Consider the following 19,537-nt stretch of genomic DNA (forward strand, 5'->3'; position numbering starts at 1 on the left):
CAAATGTCATGCAGATAAGCAAAATACATATACATGTATATCATACATATCTAAGAATTAGAGTTCACTCTATCAACTGAGACTGGCACACACTGTAAACCATTAATATGAAAGAGAAAATGAGCATGTCTTACATGGAAACTATTTGTTGACAATGAAAAACATTTTGTACTTGTCCTGCATGTTTATGATACATTTAAATTTGAATATCATTATGAAGAGGTATTTAATGATCAATTGCATCATGGTTCTGACCCCATACAATGTGTCTTATAATCAGGAAACAAAATTTATAACCTCTGAAATACTTTTAGTTTGTGTTGAAATATTTCTAGTATTGAAATTTTGACTATAAGAAATGTTTCAATAAATATGAAATTCTAAATGAGTAATTGTCACTGTAGTAAATATAGGAGAGAGAAGAAAATCTTTAGCTGGACCAGAAATCGAACTCGGGACCCCTGCATTACTAGTCGGGTGCTCTAACCACTGAGCTACCCAGGCTGATATCCACGGTCCGTATAGCCCTAACTACTAAAGTTACACTTTCCTTAGGGATGATATAATCCAGTCAGATCTTATCATTTCAAATTGTCAAAAAACCCACAATGAATACAAAGTAGTGGTATAATGTAAGTCAAACTGTATTCAAATGGGGGGGGGGGGGAGGTCTTAACTTTTGAAAATCAAGAAAAAGTACTGAGGGCATTTATAAATAGAATGAATACGTTATCTAAAAGATAACATTATGGCCAAAAAATTACATTGGCAAATGCACTGAGATGATGACTGTAGCCATTTTTAATGGTGTGATGATTGAACCAACGTCCTTCATGGTATTCAATGTCAGTTCAATGCAAATCTCAAATTAATGATTGTCTTATATTTCCTTTAAACTTAAAGATGATTTATATGTTTTGAATCTTTTCTTAAGTTTCTCTCTTAAAATATATTTCCCAGTTATTTATAATGAAAAAAAATAAAAACAAACTAAAACTGAAAAAATTGCATGTATGGAAATATTTTTGGGTGCAAACTATGATATCACCATGGTACACCATAAAAAAAATCAGGTCTAATAAACTGGTAAATAAATAACACATTGACTTCAGTTTTATTCTCTACATACCATCTGAGTCAGATAATCATTTCATTATATTTTCTAAATCATCAGAAACATCATAAGACAATGGGGGGGGGGGGGGGGGGGGGGGGGGGGGGGGGGGGGGGGGGCACTATGGTTTAAAGCCAGTACATGCAAATGTATATGAATTCAGTAATTATCATTTAATAGTCTTTGGTATACTATAAAATAAATGTAGGGGGGGGGGGGGGGCACTATGGTGTAAAGTCAGTACATGCAAATGTAAATGTATATGAATCCAGTAATTATCATTTAATAGTCTTTGGTACACTATAAATGTATGTAGTAAGAGAATGACACAATACATTGGTATAAATGGTATACTGCTAAAAAGAAACTGCAGTTATATATTCCAACACATACATTTCAGACTGGCATACAAAGTTTTGGTCTATGGTTACTTTTTCGTGAGAGGGTAAACAGATTTGAGATTTGTATACCAAAATGATTTCCTAATACCATGTAAAATATTTTAGTTTCCACTTATATTTGCAGTAATTTTAAATCCACTAAGTTGTTTGTCTTGAGAAAGATGAAAGGTAAATATGATCCCTACATGCACTGTATAATTTTACAATATAAGTATAAAAAATGCACCATTAGCAAAAAGATTTGTAATTTGTAAGAGATTTACAAAAAAAGTTTTCTAGGCAACGCATTGCAATGCATATCATGTGATTTAGACATCGTACATTACATATCATGTGATTTAGACGTCGTACATTACATATCATGCAATTTAGACATCGTACATTACATATCATGTGATTTAGACGTCGTACATTACATATCATGTGATTTAGACGTCGTACATTACATATCATGTGATTTAGAAGTCGTACATTACATATCATGTGATTTAGACGTCGTACATTACATATCATGTGATTTAGACGTTGTACATTACATATCATGTGATTTAGACGTCGTACATTATGATTTGTTGTATCAGTCTTTTACCATATTACTCTTAAAGTAATCTGACATTGTAATACATGTAAATAACTATTGGTATGTTTACTTGTATACCATCATCAAGAAAAACACTCCGAGTCATAATCATTTAGTTCAATTTTCTCAAGATGAGAATTGACAAATTGTTCAAAATATTTAAACTTACACATTTCTGAACCTCTACAAAACTTCAAGTCTTTTGTTTTATCAACTCCATTGTATATAATTTTCAAATAATAATGAATTTTTGATTCTTCTTTCTTGCTGTATAATTCGAGGAATAAAGTTGATGCATATGGTGCCCATTTCCCATCAAATATGCCCAACAATGTTAGAAATGGTGTCATGGTGATGTCATGTCCTGAGTATAGCACAAATTTTGTAGTGGAACTTCTTTTCGTATAGTTTTTCATTCTTGAATACATTTCAACTAATAGAGGGTGAAACTTCAGATGTGATGCTTTTAAATTATTTTCATTATATAAATAATTATGTTGTAAATCAGTATTAATTAAGCTCCACAGAGTGTCTAGCATCTTTCTATTTACACAGGATTTTTTCTCCTTATTACAAGGTAAAGGTAGACCATGACAAGCTCGCACCATCAGAGCATCAAAGATGTGAGTTAGTGAGTTAATCTCCCTGACGTCCATGTGAAAAATCCTTGCTACTTTATGCTTAAAATTCATGATTGCCTCTTGTGTAAATTTGCTCATTTTTCTCATATTGTTCTGAGGTTTGGCATAATTACTTAAGCCTGGACACTGGCAGACCAATCCTGAATCCCTCTCTGAACAAAAATCGGTTCTAGCTTTGTGAATTTTCACTCTGACGTTGAAGTCAGATAAAAATCCAAACATGAATGCTGTTGCGCTTTGGAAAGTTCTAGGGTATACAGTGCTTTTTGCAATAACTTTTCTCTCACTGAAACTTTGTCTAAATAAATCCAATTGATCAATATACTTGTATTTTGCTTTAAGACCATTCAACAATTCCTGCACAGCTCCTTGTGGTGTTAAATATGACTGACGACAATATGGCTGATTAGGATAGGGGTTTAAAAATTCAAAATTTTCTTCAGCTTCCTCATTTTGCATTTTGGAAATAAACTTGCCTACAATCCAGTGAGCATGCTTTTCTTTTTTGGAAAATTTACAACTTATTCTGGGGTTTGGACGGTCAGCAATGGTGTGAAGTGGTGTTCTATCTCCATGCCGAATCATCACATGCACTTGTTGTAATGTGTATCCTTGTATGTTAAGCTGTACATGGTGAGTATCTATAAATAAAAATAACATGCCAGAGGACTTATTCATTTTTCAATTTAAAAAAAAAGGATTGGATAGTATTATTATTCTTTTATGAAATTTTACACTATGAAAAGTTCACACAATGATTTAACTATCATCCCCCTATGACGTAAACACCCCCCCCCCCCCAAAAAAAACCTACTATCCGCCTCAAGCAATAATTTTTACTATCTGCTCCAGCCCCTTCATCAACATCAAAACATAAACAATTAGAAAAAAGCATTGGTACAACACAGAACCATTAACAGCAGAGACAAAAAATATCAAATTAAAAGTTCTTATGCCTCAGAGCTGACATTGTTGCCCTCATACTCAGTCGATAACTGTACATGTATGATAATTCATTTATAACCAATTCCATGTCATTACAGCTGAAATGCATTTTTAAATTTCAAAATACTCCATTCTAAACATAAAAATTGAGACAGTACATCTTATATTAAATGGCTCTTTGATATAAAGTAATAGTAAAATATTGAATTATCTCAGACATTGAAATACTCAATAACTGTTAGTACTAAAAGTACTATTTTACAGTGTTACTAATAATAATTATTTGCATATATGATACATGTTATGATGTACATTACAAATATTATGTATTCTCAAAGTAATACATAGTTAAAATACCTTCTTTCAATGAATCAGGATTAGGAAAGTTGCAGTATTTCAATACCCCAAGTGACGATGTGGCAGATTTATTCTGGAAATGCAGGTTTTTATCCTGTACTCCTTTAAACAGTATTTTTTCTGATATCTTCTCTAGATCATTTCTGTACACAGATTGTTTCATTAGTTCACTTCCATATTCTGAAAAGTTAAAGGTCTTTTAGCACAGATCTTATAATAAATAATTACAATGCAAAATGACAAGCAAGAAGTATTGGGTTCTAAGGTTGTGCAGGATACTATTATGCAAAACATTATATATAGGATCTTCCATGGTTTGTGGTTTGATACGATTTATTTTCAACAAGTTGTGTGTTTTGTATCCCTGAGCCTTGGCGATAGAAAACACGAGTTGGATATAAATGATAATGGAGAAATTTGGGCTATCCAGTTTCGATTCCCGGTCCAACTACAGATTTTATCCTCTCTCTCCTATATACTACAATATTAAACCACAAACCATGGGAGATTCTTTTTATCACATGTTACCCCCCATTATTCATTTCCGTTTTTATGTTACTGTATTGTTCCTGATATTTTGTAAACAAACAAAAAATATTAGTTGTTTGTGATGTCACAAATGGGGACGTCACATACAGTGACGGAAAACATAGTGCAATAATTAAAATTTAGGTCATAAGTGATATCCACAAGATAAAAGAGTAAGGATGTAATAAATTACAGATTGTTTAATAGAATCTGGGTTGTGTGTCTTCATGAGTGAAGACAATTTAAGGAGGGTGGAAAATGTAGAAGTTAGAGCTATATGGACTAGGCATATATTGGTCTGGATAGCTCAGTGGTTAAGCACACCTGACTCACAGGCAGTTGCATCGCTTGGGGTCGAATTTACTATATAAAGTACTCTTTATATAGTAAATTCGACCCCAAGCGATGCAATTGCCTGTGACCTGACTAGTAATGCAGGGGATTCCTGGTCCAGCCAAACATTTTCTCCTTTCCTATATTACAGTTTAAAGAAATATGAAGGAATTGAGCCGAGATCCCAACATAATCACTGAATTAATTCAGCTGCTCATATTCCAAGATCGCAAGATTGAGCTGAGATCAATGAACTCAGCAGCTCAGACTCCAAGATTGAGCTGGGATCCGAACATGATAATTGTATTCAGCTCCTCAAATTCAAGACTGAGCTAGGATCCCAACATAATCATTATATTCAGCTGCTCAGACTCGAGATTGAGCTGGGATCACTGAAATCAGCTGCTCAGAGTCAGACTCCAAGATAGAGCCGGGATCCCAACAAAATCGCTGTATTCAGCTGCTCAGAGAGACAAAACTTACCATTTTCATAATAGACATAAAGTAAGATTATTATCACGAATAACACAAGTATGATCTTCAGGCGGCGTCTCTTTAACCTAGCCATGGACTTTGATCAATCATTCAATAGTCAATATTTTGTCAGATGCATCAAATGCTGCAATGCTTCCGAATCTTGATCCCGATTCTGAAATGTGTGGATTTTTTATTTTTTGATAATCAGGTGTATATTAGGCCTATCTGTCATTAAAAGTAAACATTAAATACAAAACTTTTATTTGTCAAAGTATATTCTACCAAAGTCGACAGCGTTTGAGTTTCCAGTGACAAACAGACATTTCCTAATTTTAGTATTTTCCTGGGTAGGTATAATGCCCTAATAGTATGTTGTCCTGATTGAGTTGATTACATATTGCATTTCCTAAAATAAGAAGTTATTAAGTGCATCAACTAAACTTTTTAAAAGTATATTCAATCTTAAATTATTTTTGAAAACTAAGAATTATGAAAAATATAAAAAATATATGCAACTGATAATTTTTGACCTGATCTTTATATATGTTCCTTTTATCTATTATTCAAAGCGCTTTTAAATTTTGAAAGGGTATAATACCCTAATATTTTGGATTGTCCTCACATTACTTGCCAAAGACATTCAATCTAAGATCGATTATATTTCCTTTTATCGCATTTAGCTCCAATATGGTTCATTTGGGTAAATCGACGTTTCAGAATAGTGGAGTTCTCCAACGTTGAAAGATAGGAAAGCTCACCTAACAGTAAACCGGTGTGTACATGTGTCGTGCAAACTGCCTAGTAAAACTAGGGTTTTCAGATATTGTGGGGACTTTTATTGGGTACGAGACGTAACTTCAGTTACAGAAGATGCCAACAATATCTGTAAATAAGGAGGAATTGTTTAAAGCGCTCGGGAAACGTTACAGTAGGTGCACAGTTAATATTCTACATGATTACCGATACCGTCTCGTTGCATCATCACTCCAGTTACATACAGTGCACCAGAAACTCTGTCAGCCGCAAGTGATGCAAAACCACAAATAGGTTCAACCATTTTATGAAGTGTAACATCGTATTCACATCGTATTCCCAATGACAAGGGTTACTTCTTGTCTTTGAAATACTACGTCATTTGCATGACATATGTTTTATTCCACTATTCGGAAAGGGTTTCTTTTGCACTATTTCAAATCTGCTTACAATGACCTATATGTCTTTGTATATGTCTATATGTGATTTCATGCTGGTTTTGAATTCTATACAGAGATGATCTACTAATTTTATTTTATTTTTTAAAACGCACAAAGTACTGTACATACTGCAAATTTACAAATAAAACGTTGACAGTGATGCTGTTGGTTTAAGTACAGCAGACTGCAAAGTCAGGTTCAAAATGATGCCTACCTATATTCAGTTAAATTCACTTGTTTATCATATGCATTGTGAAATCAATTGTTGAAGAGTGAATAGTGCTAATGTATGCACACCAACAAGGAAGGTAAATTCTACAGAAGATGATTTCATAAGCAGTTGACTCATTTGAACTTCTCCTTTCAAAGTTCATTCTTTATGAAAAAAGCCACATTTCCCCCCAAATTGATGTGTGATATTCTGAATTTGCAAACCGTTCCAAGATTAATTAATGATTGCATAAGTTATAATTTTCAGTGTAGAATATGGCTGTTTAAAGATCATATGTAGCATATGATACATATGTATCCAGTGATTGGGAAGGCCAAAATGGCCTAGATGGCCCCATGGTTCAAGTTTTCAATGGGCCATTTTCAGATTTAATGGGCCATCAACATATTTTGAATGGCCATTTTTCAATAAATAGCAAATGTGCAGTGGAGCATTATTGTTTTGATTGAAACTCAGAACCATGACCACGATCTTTTCCACCGCTCTTGAAAATGTTTCTACTTTGTTTCAATGTCCCCTTCTCAACCGTATCATTGCTTTTAATGGCATTGGTATTTGAAGACGGTCTCTCGTTTTTTTGGTTTTTTTTTATTATTTGTTATATTTTCACTTTCTGTCGTTCCTATATCTGTCCTTGGACTTCCGAAACTTAAACGCTAAAGTATAAGCATGAGAAGATGTGATGTAAGAGGAAATAGTTTATTGGTTATCTATTTTGATTTATATTGCTTCAACAAATGAGATTCGGTGTATCAGAATACATAGGAATTAAAAATGAAAGTACAAAAAATAAGTAAGTCGTACCCAATTCATTCTAGAGAAAAAAACGTAAGTTACAATCGATAATGAATGCGCACTTTGGCGCATGGATTAAATAATTTAATGCGCCAATTTTCACCTGAATGGGACTGTGGCACAGGGCGCATGGCCTTCTCAATCACTGTGTATCATATGTATTATATTTATAGATGTATATATATTTATAGATCATATCATTATGCAGGGCTTGAAGCTAACTTTTTATGTCACCAGTCCAGTCGGACTGATGGGGTATAATTTCAACCAGTCCGCAGAAAATTTTATCAGTCCAACAGAGTTTTCCAGAAATAATTAAACATATTTCATTAATGTTATTAAAATGAAATTAAACTCAATATGTCTCAGATAATATTGTAACACTTAAATGTGGGATTTATATTTATGAATCAGATTCGTCTGATATCTACAGATCGAAGCATGCCAAATGTGTGTATAAAATTTCATAAGTATATTCTCCAAAATGATGCTTTAGAAAATTAACCAGTCCCATCGGACTGACTAGAACAAATGTCAGTCAGTCCGCCAGACTTTTAACCAGTCACAGACTGACGGGCATATGTTAATTTCGAGCCCTGTTATGTATTATATTTGTGTCTATGATGTAAAAAAAAAAATCCATAATTTTACTCGAATATTTGCAGGGTTGTCACTAACGCAAGAATCTGCGTCCTAGATGCAGAAAATTCATTTGGGATGCAAGTTTGTCTGATATGGCGAGTCCCGTGGAATGTCACAGACTCCGAGTAAAAATAATAATTTTACTTAGAAGCCCTGATATTGTGTATTAATCAAAACTCGTAGTAAGAAAAAATCTAGGTAAAATGTTACGCTCTAGTGAACTAAAATAATACCACCGAGTTCACAGTGTCCCAATCCTACTTGTTTGTTTAGCATCAGTCTATTAGGTGCGAATTAGAATATGATATTCAAAAGATAATTAGATAACATGCAAAATGAAGAACATTTTGCCACTGGCAGTCATTTATTCTTATTTCTTTATTTGTTTGTTTTACAAATCGGGATCTACATTTAAATATAAATGTTTGTCTTCCAGTAGCCGTTTTTATTGGAATCAAAAGTAGCATACTTTGTAAACTTTGGTAGGTTTTACAGATCGTCTGCAAACAACACTAGTATGCATCTATTTTTTCACAATTATGATAATTTGATTAAAATGCTGTTTGATATTGAATAGGGTCATTGTGATGATAGGAGATTCGGGGAAGTAATTCTGTTGGTGTGGACAATTGGTCATCTGAGGCCAAGTTGAAAATGATTAAAAATAAATCTTAAAATTGATATGTTTTGTACTGCTTCCATTTTATTTGTCTTATATAAAAAAGTCTCATTAAATACATGGGACTCATCAAATTTTCATGGGAATCAAACTGCTTATAAATCACGAATCCGGGACTCGTCTTCAAAAATTTCTTGTGACAACCCTGATATTTGCAAAAATGATAGAAAGTAAGTGTGCTCCATCACCAATTTCACATATTTTATTCAGGAAATGTTCTTGGTGCATATCAGCACTGCGTGTTTCCCAACCAAATGAATGCTAGAATTAGAACCAAACCTAACATTGCACTGAAATGGATGCAGAAAGTAGACCTTAGGTCACTGTAGTAAAATCTGAGTTAGCTCTGGGTCAGCTTGGCAGAATATTATTGTAGAGGCTGTGTTCACTGTTGGAATCTGTTCTCTTGTTGGGTGAAGCAAACCCAGCGATTGTCTGCTGGATTGATTTTAGCTTTGTCTCCTTAATTCCCCCTCATGAGCAATGCTTGGCAAAAGAATTGGAATTTTTTCTAAACAATTACACTTAAAGACAGTGGACTAAAATTAAATATTGAATTTTTGAAGAAATCTGTTGGGACATAACATTTACTGGAATATTAGTATTTTAGATTTTAAAAAACCATTCATGATATACCAGAGAAATGATCATTTATCAACTTTAGCCATAATCATAAATATTTACCTAAGCAATTTTGAGAAGGCAAGTAAGGAGAGCACTATTATTCAGTACATTTTTGAAACATCTGGTTAACTCGTAGTAACAAAATAAAAGATAAAAATAACCCGTAGATGTGGATTACATTAGCTGCTATCACACTCAACATTTAGCTGTTGACAATGTTAGATTTACATTTCTCAAACTCCATGCATTGTTTTTACACACAATTATTATCTCTGGTATTAATGAAAAAAATCAATCAATCTGGTCAGTTATCCTGAAAAACAATTTGTTTTAAGCTTGATAAATCTCCATTAGAGAGAGAGAGAGTGCTAGAATGCTGTAAACTGCAGTTGATATTTTTCTGTGATACTGTGGAGCATGTGCTAATTTACATGTTTAATGTACTTGTACAATTTTAAAATTTATTTTCCAGCTTTTGAAGAATTTGATGAACTTTGCTTTGAATTTGGAGTAGAACCAGAGGAACCGGTATGTATAAACATTATTTCAGCATAAATAAATTCTATAAATATTAGATTCATCCAGACATTGTCCCAAGTGTTTTTTTTTTTTTTAATTTTCATTGTAATTGCAGGATGAAGATGACATAATAGAAAACCCAGATGCTGCTTTAGAATGGAAAATAGAAATTGGTGCAAATAGGTCTGAAACTATGGAAACAGCAGTGCATATGTCTTTATCTTAAAATTATGAAATCATCAAATAAATTAATTGGAAAATGTGTTACTGAAAATGTAGCATTATTTGTACTGTTTGTAGTACATGCATTTTGTAATTATGATATGAAATGTACAAGTATGTGGATTAATTTGTAGGTATGATTTGCTGTGCATTGAGGGTTTGGTCAGGGGTTTGCTGGTATTCCTAGAAAGGTAAATGAAAATATTAATAAACGAACAACTTCAATAAGTTTTGAAGACGTACCATATGTTGACATTTTTATTTTTCACTTTAAATTACTATGCAATGTATATTTTAAATTACTATGCAATGTATATTTTGAATGCACAATTATTTTTGTAGAGTTGAAGCTCCAAGATACAAAACTATCCCTCCATGGCCTGGTAAAACGCAGAGACTTAGAATTTTACCAAGAGTAAGTGCATTTGAGCATTGATAAATATGTGCGTTCTTTTCAATCTATTTATCTTTGTGACGAAATGGGTCTTTTTGGTAAAACATGCACTTAATTTCATTGATAAAGTTATTTGTTCTCTCCTTGACAGACTGCGGAAGTAAGACCGTTTGCAGTAGCAGCTGTTTTAAGAAACATCACTTTTACTCCAGTAAGTATATTGTATGTGTGTGTTTGTGTATGTGTGTGTTTGTGTATGTGTGTGTTTGTGTATGTGTGTATATGTTTGTGTGTGTGTGTGTTTGTGTAAGTGTGTGTTTGTGTATGTGTGTGATTGTGTATGTGTGTGTTTGTGTATGTGTGTGTTTGTGTATGTGTGTATGTGTGTATATGTTTGTGTGTGTGTATGTGTGTGTATGTGTGTGATTGTGTATGTGTGTGTTTGTGTGTGTGTATGTGTGATTGTGTATGTGTGTGTATGTGTATGTGTATATGTGTATGTGTGTATATGTGTGTGTTTGTGTATGTGTGTGTTTGTGTATATGTGTTTGTGTATGTATGTGTGTGTTTGTGTATGTGTGTGTTTGTGTATGTGTGTGTTTGTGTATGTGTGTATATGTTTGTGTGTGTGTATGTGTGTGTTTGTGTATGTGTGTGTTTGTGTATGTGTGTGTTTGTGTATGTGTGTATATGTTTGTGTGTGTGTTTGTGTATGTGTGTGTTTGTGTATATGTGTTTGTGTATGTGTGTGTTTGTGTATGTGTGTTTGTGTATGTGTATGTGTGTGTTTGTGTATGTGTGTGTTTGTGTATGTGTGTGTTTGTGTATATGTGTATATGTGTGTGTGTTTGTGTATGTGTGTGTTTGTGTATATGTGTTTGTGTATGTGTGTGTTTGTGTATGTGTGTGTTTGTGTATGTGTGTATATGTGTATGTGTGTATATGTTTGTGTATGTGTGTGTTTGTGTATGTGTGTGTTTGTGTATATGTGTTTGTGTATGTGTATGTGTGTGTTTGTGTATGTATGTGTGTGTTTGTGTATGTGTGTGTTTGTGTATGTGTGTGTAACACATGTTGTTATTATGCACTATTGTCAGCTTTTACTGACATTTCATTGGAAGGGAAAGATAACTTCTATTCTTTTCAATAGGAGATATACAAAAGTTTCATTGACCTTCAAGACAAACTTCACCAGAATCTCTGCAGGTCAGTAAGATGTTTATATAATGGATCTATCATTATAATGCGATTATTTTTCTCTCATTTCATCCTTGTTGAAAATCCATGGTTGATGAGTAGAGACTGGGGGATTGGGATTCGATGATGTCATTTCATGTAATTTGATATACTGCTTGTCCGTGACTTTTAGGTTACTTTCAGTGAATTGGCCCCTGCCTGTCGTCGTCCGTCTTCTGTTAATAGTGAATTGGCCCCTGCCTGTCGTCGTCCGTTTTCTGTTAATAGTGAATTGGTCCCCGCCTGTCGTCGTCCGTCTTCTGTTAATAATGAATTGGCCCCTGCCTGTCGTCGTCAGCCTTCTGTTAATAATTGTAGATTGTTAACTTCTTGATAGCTACAGCTGTACATAACCGATGCTTTCAAATTTTCTCTATGTAAATCTGAAAGGAAAACTTAATGCATGGATTTGCAAATCAGGAATCCCTTTATTAAATTTGTAAATTTCATGACACCTGGTGCAGGGTTTCTGTTAGTCTAGGTCACCTACACGTTTGTCAATGCAGTGTTCTACGAGACAAACGTCTAGGAGCATTCTACGATAAACATTTACACTCCATAACGAGGCTTATCTGAATTCTGATAAAGCAGCTGATTGGTTGATGCATAACGATGACGGACGCAGTCGAACAGAAGATAAACAAAGTTTTATCAGATTTAAAAATCGAATTCTCGCTGAAACCTTTACAGAAAGAGTGTTTACTTAAATTAGCAAATAGGTCAGACGTGTTGTCAGTATTACCAACAGGCTATGGGAAATCGCTATTGTATACGATTCTACCGCAATTAATGTTTGAAGAAGATCTGCATAGTAATACTAGTTCTCGTGAAGTCAGCATAATTCTGGTCATATCGTCACTGGTTTCTCTAATGAAGGACCAAGTTTCGAACTTGCAAAAACTCAACGTTTGCTTTCTTTAGAACAAGCGACACATAAACTGACATTTGGAACAACAGCTGTGGTCTTTGTTTTCTTCGGTGTCGCCATTTACGTTTTTCGATAGCGCCCCCTCGCGGTGTAATATTTTTAAATAGAACGCTCCAAGGCGTTTGAGTGGGAAGTCAAATGGCTTGCGTGACCTAGGCTAGGTTTCCGTCTCTAGGGTTGGGGCAAAATGGACATGTATAAATGTTGATGTCTGTATTTCTCAAAAATCTTCTCTCAGTAGTTTAGCACTTCTGGAAGGAAAACTAAATGCTTAGTTATGCAGAGCAGGAAGTTTTATATTAAATTTGTAAATTTCATGACCCCTATGTACAGGGGTTCTGTCTTTAGTATGGGCGTATAGTGATATTGTATTGGTACACTAAGAAGATAAGAATGCTATAAATGCTTATTGCAGGAGGAGAACGTTAGTAGCGATAGGAACACATGACTTGGATACGCTTAAAGGACCTTTCTATTACGATGCCAAACCACCCTCAGAGATCAAGTTTAAAGCTCTGAATCAGACAGAGGAAAAGACAGCAGCTGAGCTGATGGAAATCTATTCTGTATGTCAACAACTTTAAATACTTCAAAGAATTCAATACTTCTTCAAACTTATGCTTCAAGGCCATTACTGAGTTTCTTGTTAACTGTTGAGTGACGTGTGTGAGGTTTTTATTTTCAGAATGAGAGTCACTTGAAGCAGTACCTACCCATTATTCAGGACAAACCAGTGTACCCCGTTATCTATGACAGCAATGGTGTAGTACTATCCATGCCTCCAATTATAAATGGTAATGTCTGATCTCATACTTGAACTTATTAATTTGTGGGGTGGAACGTTCCAACAATAAAGATAAAATGTGTCTGGATACTGCTGCCATCCACATGAGAAGTTTATACACATTTACTAGTACTCTAAAAGTGGATATTTATGCATGGAGGAAATTTACACTAATCATGTGGTCACGTAATAAGCGCATAAATTTCCCCACGCGTATGGTTGTAAATATCTTTATGATATATATATTATATTAATTTACCGCGTAATTTTTCCCCCTCACATAAATTTGGACTTGGAAAAACGTGTACTTATTTAAATCCCCAGAGTAAATAACCACTTCTACAGTAACTTGTGTTTGTTAATGATATTCATATTTCTTATTTCAGGGGACCATAGTAAGATAACACTCAACACAAAGAATGTCTTCATTGAATGCACAGCCACCGACCTCAACAAAGCCACGATTACACTGGACACAATTGTCACCATGTTTAGCCAGTACTGCTCCCCACCTTACGAGTGAGTTCATTCCATTCTGAGATGGATTCATTTAACCGGTATCTGTAATCATCTCCTCTTAGCAACTCTAGTCTTGTGATTTACAGCATCTCTCTGCTCTATTTTTATACGCCCGTCGTGAGATGGGACATTTTATGTTATGGTGCTCTCCGTCTGTCCGAAGTAATGTATTCCAGACTTTTTTCAGATGCATATATAGCGTTGAAATTTGGTAACAATTTCTCCCTCAAGATTTGAAGAAGCATAAGAGTGAGTGTGCATTTCAGCTGAATTGGTCCACCATGTCCTTTAAAGCTGAAAATATGTCAAACAGTTTTCCAGACTTTTTTTTCATTATGGATACAGATATTGCCCTGAAATTTAGTCACAAGCTTCCTCTTGAGGGAATGTAAGTTCAGCTTGCATTTCAGCTGGATCAGTACGCTGTGACCTACTTTGGAGCTAAAAATATGTCAAACAGTTAGGGATAAAAGTAGGTCAAATAATTTCCTAGACTTTATCTCATTATGGCCACAGATATTGCACTGAAATTTTGTCATCACTGTCCAATGGGTGGTACTCTTGTTAGCTAATGTATTTGTACATACATAGAGCACTTATTGTTGAACTAGATTTTGTGTTGCCTGTGAAGCATACTGATACAAGTGGGGGGGGGGGGGGGGGGGGGGGGGGTCCGCATACATCATATATATGTCTGTCTTTTCGTTTGTCTGTAGAACTTTGAAATTGTAAGAGATAGACCTTTTGATTTTTAGCATGTGTGTTCCTTTTGTGACGGTCATTTATATATATAATGATCACTGATGCAGGTGTGTTTGATGTATCCAATGATTACTAATGCCCTTGCTAGCGACACATGTTCCTTGTTGCGGTGGCCTAGAGGTTAGAGTGTTCACCCCGCATGCAAAACATAGGGGTTCGAATCCCAGCCGCAACATGCCCAAGTCGTTAAAACAGGTAGTGACAGTTCCATCGCCAAACACTTGAAATAAGGTGTGAATGTCACGGGTGCTCGGAGATGACCTTAAAAATGGATGTCCCGTGTCACAATAGGTGTGGCACACTAAAGAATCCCCACTGTTCAATGGCCGTAAGCGCCAAGCATAGGTCTAAATTTGAAGCCCTTCACCGATCTTGGTGATGTCTCCATATGAGTGAAAAATTCTCGAGAGGGACATAAAACAATATAAAATCAATCAATCCTTGATGCGCTATCAGAATATGTTTTATTTTCCAGAGGAATTGAGTCAGCAGAAGTTGTGAATCCATGCGGAACCAGTGTAATGTATCCCGTAAGTTACCATGGTGATCTCTGTCAGTGTGGAACATCTAGTACACAATAATATATCTGGACATTATTAAAATACTAACGGCTAGTGTCATTGCAGGAGCTTCACTACAGACTAGAAGAAATTGATGTGTCAGATACAAACTGCAAGATAGGAATATGGTAAGAAAACCTAAATTGTTTATTTTAGATTCAAATGTCAATGACTATATGTCAGAAAATGACAGATTTTTAGTATGATCATATTATAGATCAGGATTCGTGAGGATCACTTTAAAGGAAATTTATTCATCTCACAGCACTCATTATGTCTGCATAAGGGGTACAAAATGGCTCAGTTGCAAATATTTCTTGTTGTAAATGCCTTTTTGATCAGCGATTAGGGAACAAAAGTTGGTATACAGAGCATGTATCATTGTATATATGTGTATATCACCACAAGATGGAAGGGTTACAGAAGACTCTTTTATCCTCCTGGGTTTTTGTGCAGTGTTTTCAAACAATGACTATGCACTTGACAATTGTTCACAATTTTTTTTCAAACAAATTCATCTGATACTAGTACACATGCAAATAATAAGTCCTGTACAATGATAATGATTTCTTTCAGCATTCCTCCTGGTGAAATGGCCAGACTGTTGACCAAAATGTGCCTGGAATCTACCCCTTTTGACAGTGGAAACAAAATAATGGTAGAGATACCCCCCACCAGGCATGATATCCTTAACAAAACTAGATTTCTTTACATAGTTGCAAGTTTGCATTGTTTTAATGGGTCTAAATGATCTGACAGTATTTATTCCAATGTGTGTAATTTGAGGTTTTGTGTTAGTTTTCTTCCTTAACTGGGATACATGTGATTCATGCCTGTGATATTGTGGAGGATGTGGCCATTGCCTATGGTTACAACAATATAGTGAAAACAATTCCACAAACCAACTGTATTGGGAACCAGGTGAGACTCTGTAGTACATGTTTCTATACAGGTGAGGCTCTGTAGTACATGTTTCTGTACAGGTGAGGCTCTGTAGTACATGTTTCTGTACAGGTGAGGCTCTGTAGTACATGTTTCTGTACAGGTGAGGCTCTGTAGTACATGTTTCTGTACAGGTGAGGCTCTGTAGTACATGTTTCTGTACAGGTGAGGCTCTGTAGTACATGTTACTGTACAGGTGAGGCTCTGTAGTACATGTTTCTATACAGGTGAGGCTCTGTAGTACATGTTTCTATACAGGTGAGGCTCTGTAGTACATGGTTCTGTACAGGTGAGGCTCTGTAGTACATGGTTCTGTACAGGTGAGGCTCTGTAGTACATGTTTCTGTACAGGTGAGGCTCTGTAGTACATGTTTCTGTACAGGTGAGGCTCTTTAGTACATGTTATGAAATTGATCCTTTTTAAGTGTATACTTTATGTGCTGCATCTTGCACAGTCCATATATTTTAATGCATTGATTAAATAAGTACTTTATTTTCAATGAGTAAATAGTTACACTTCTAGCATGAAGTTCACATCAACGTATATGGTACACGTAAATGTTTTCATTATATTTCAGTATCCTATCAACAAATTGTCAGACTTACTACGACAAGAGATAGCAGCAGCCGGTTTTACAGAAGTACTCTCATTTGCACTGGTAAGTTGATAGAAAGAGGTTTTTGTCTGCTATAAATACTCTCATTTGCACCGGTAAGTTGATAGAAAGAGGTTTTTGTCTCTGCTATAAATACTCTCATTTGCACCGGTAAGTTGATAGAAAGAGGTTTTTGTGTCTTTGCTATAAACTGGTCAGGGCACAGTGCTGCCCCTTTCCTTTTATCTTCGGACTTTTATTCAGTTTATGTGTAAAATGTCCAGAGTTTACACATCGATAAATTCTTCATAAAGAATGTTTATACCTATAATAAAGGTTTACATTGATGCAGTAAGTGGTAATAAATGTTTACATTGAGGGGAGCATTTTTGGTTTTGGCACTTGTAATGTAAAACCCAAATCGCATGTAAAAAAAAAAAAAAAAAAAAATCAAACCAGCTTAATAGAGGTGTAAAAATGTGAATAAGAAAATTATTGGATACTATTTAATTTAAATTGAAATTTGCTTCCAAATCTGTATCTAACTTATCCTAAAATTTTATCTTCATGTTTCCTTTCTCCGAGTAGTGCTCACGAGATGATGTGGCAGACAAATTGGGCAAAAATATCAAAGATATAAAAGCAGTACATATTGCCAATCCAAAAACACTGGAATTTCAGGTAAGATATTTATATTACAAAGTTCTGAAGGCTTCAAAGGTGCATTTTGATTTCTCATTATCATAATTTTATACAATGCAGTGTTATAAACCACAGTAGTTATAGAAAGAAGCAATGAATAGTTTTCTGTCTAACACTCTGTAATAGAGGCTGTCGGAAGTTCACACTTGGCACAACAATTCCTTATGACCAAGGTCACTAGCGAACATTTTTAATTATTTGTCTGTGTCATAACTTTGTAATGGGGGATTAAATCACACTTGTCACCAGGCAGTGGATCATACCCCTGAACCAAGGTCATTTGTAAATCTTTAAATGTTTGTCATAACTGGGGATTAAATCACATTTGTCACAAGGTTCCTTATTACCAGATAATGTATCTTGACCCAGAATCAAGGTCATTTCGATAAGGTCACTGGGAGAAAAGGTTGAATTATACCCAGCATGGATGAGCTCCATTGGGATTAGCTTTTTTGGGACAGCTCTGGTATTTATACTTCTGATATACATGAAAGCTTGTCATTGTAGTTATTTTAAATGAAACAATTCTGATATTTTAGATTCAATATCGAAAATAGCTAATGTTTGTTGACAACATTTTTGTATTTATTTTACAGGTTGCCAGGACAACATTGCTTCCGGGAATACTTAAAACCATAAATAAAAATAAGAGCATGCCATTACCTCTGAAGTTGTTTGAAATTTCTGACATTGTTCTGTGTGATTCTGCCAAGGGTTAGTAGATGCCAGCTATTTCATCTGAATATTTCTATACATCCAGTGCAGTTTTGTACGTAAATGTATCTTATCAACATTTCAATAAATGTTTCAAAAATCCGACATTTATTGTTTTCTACTGGTTTGTTGCAGATGTTGGAGCCAAAAACGAGAGGTGGCTGTGTGCAGTGAACTATAACAAATCCTCGGGGTTTGAAATTGTGAAGGGCCTCTTGGACAGGGTCATGCAGCTTCTGGAAATCCCAGCAGAGAGAGGAAAAACGGGCTACTACATTGAAGCCTGTGATGGTGGGTACTAGTATTACTTGGATTGAATATGTCCTTTATGTTTAAATTCCCTTTTCTTCAGAATTTTTTTTTTTACAGCACAGCTAGATTTGAAACATGTTTGTGTACAATTTTCCCCTCTCAAATCAGTTCTGATTGAACATTAATAATGCCTTTTTCTATCCTTGTTCTGTCAGATCCGACATATTTCCAAGGACGATGTGCCACAGTCATATTACGAGGGAAGGCCATTGGGAAAATTGGAGTGCTGCATCCTGATGTTGTGACAAAGTTTGACATAAACAACCCCTGTTCAGCTTTTGAAATATCAGTTGAACCGTTGTTAAACAGAACATGAATGCAATATAAACAATTTCCTCAGCCATTATCGCCTACCATCTCATAATTCTCAGTACCTTTTACAGTGGAAATGTCACTGAAGTATTTATTTATAATTGAAGATATTATAACACGTATTATGAGAATATAATGGATATGAAATATCAACACAAATAAACAATGGGTAAACGGAGTACCTTGTGGTGTTGGGTGTTTTATAAAGGGTATTTTTGGTATGATTGGTGCTAGTTATTTGCAGCAATTTGCCCTTGGGAGATGCTGCTTTATTGTCGAGCAGCAGTAAAGACTTGGTGATATGAGTTCACACACACAGAAGTAGTGTGCACCATAAAAACTATAGAAATACATTACATATAGTGTCAAGCGAGAAACTGAATTTTCTGGACTTCTTGATTTTTCATCAGATCGTACAAATCTCGCCCTAAATAGCGATATATATATATACCAGCTAGTTCAGGATGACCATTGTCGTATTATATTTGTACTTC

The 19,537-nt window shown here is 34.9% G+C and overlaps 3 protein-coding genes across 4 annotated transcripts in view; 1 reads left to right on the top strand and 2 right to left on the bottom strand.

Moving 5' to 3' along the window:
* The window catches only part of LOC130054058 (uncharacterized), a 1,204,346-nt gene that overhangs the window by 1,078,798 nt on the left and 106,011 nt on the right, over positions 1-19,537 (bottom strand). The window lies entirely within an intron of this gene.
* On the bottom strand, positions 1,615-5,689 carry LOC125679142 (2-phosphoxylose phosphatase 1-like). The gene is made up of 3 exons (XM_048918118.2): positions 5,383-5,689; positions 4,039-4,218; positions 1,615-3,377 (listed from the first exon to the last, which is right to left on the bottom strand). Exons 1-3 carry the CDS (start codon positions 5,465-5,467, stop codon positions 2,179-2,181), a joined length of 1,464 nt encoding a protein of 487 aa, XP_048774075.2. The 5' UTR covers positions 5,468-5,689; the 3' UTR covers positions 1,615-2,178.
* On the top strand, positions 6,097-19,221 carry LOC125679132 (phenylalanine--tRNA ligase beta subunit-like). Of its 2 annotated transcripts, none has more exons than XM_056162247.1 (19): positions 6,097-6,304; positions 10,014-10,069; positions 10,176-10,243; positions 10,417-10,473; positions 10,625-10,697; positions 10,828-10,887; positions 11,827-11,882; positions 13,256-13,406; positions 13,526-13,634; positions 14,011-14,143; positions 15,381-15,435; positions 15,532-15,593; positions 16,042-16,148; positions 16,286-16,386; positions 16,986-17,066; positions 17,592-17,684; positions 18,302-18,419; positions 18,555-18,710; positions 18,887-19,221. In XM_056162247.1, the coding sequence occupies exons 1-19, from the start codon at positions 6,247-6,249 to the stop codon at positions 19,045-19,047; spliced, it is 1,755 nt and encodes a 584-aa protein (XP_056018222.1). In that variant the 5' UTR covers positions 6,097-6,246; the 3' UTR covers positions 19,048-19,221. The 2 variants fall into 2 exon arrangements, with proteins under 2 accessions (XP_056018222.1, XP_056018225.1); XM_056162250.1 differs by lacking the exon at positions 6,097-6,304 and adding an exon at positions 8,333-8,363.

The sequence above is a fragment of the Ostrea edulis genome, chromosome 1, assembly GCF_947568905.1.
Source record: "Ostrea edulis chromosome 1, xbOstEdul1.1, whole genome shotgun sequence".
NCBI lineage: Eukaryota > Metazoa > Mollusca > Bivalvia > Ostreida > Ostreidae > Ostrea > Ostrea edulis.

Excerpts from the sequence above, each read along its gene's own strand:
- LOC125679132 (XM_056162247.1), top strand. The coding sequence starts at position 6,247 with ATGCCAACAATATCTGTAAATAAGGAGGAATTGTTTAAAGCGCTCGGG. Across the intron at positions 11,883-13,255 it reads CTTCACCAGAATCTCTGCAG|GAGGAGAACGTTAGTAGCGA; the intron begins GTCAGTAAGATG and ends TGCTTATTGCAG. Across the intron at positions 18,420-18,554 it reads TCTGTGTGATTCTGCCAAGG|ATGTTGGAGCCAAAAACGAG; the intron begins GTTAGTAGATGC and ends GGTTTGTTGCAG.
- LOC125679142 (XM_048918118.2), bottom strand. The coding sequence starts at position 5,467 with ATGGCTAGGTTAAAGAGACGCCGCCTGAAGATCATACTTGTGTTATTC. Across the intron at positions 4,219-5,382 it reads TTATGTCTATTATGAAAATG|AATATGGAAGTGAACTAATG; the intron begins GTAAGTTTTGTC and ends TTAACTTTTCAG. Across the intron at positions 3,378-4,038 it reads TCCTGATTCATTGAAAGAAG|ATACTCACCATGTACAGCTT; the intron begins GTATTTTAACTA and ends TTTTATTTATAG.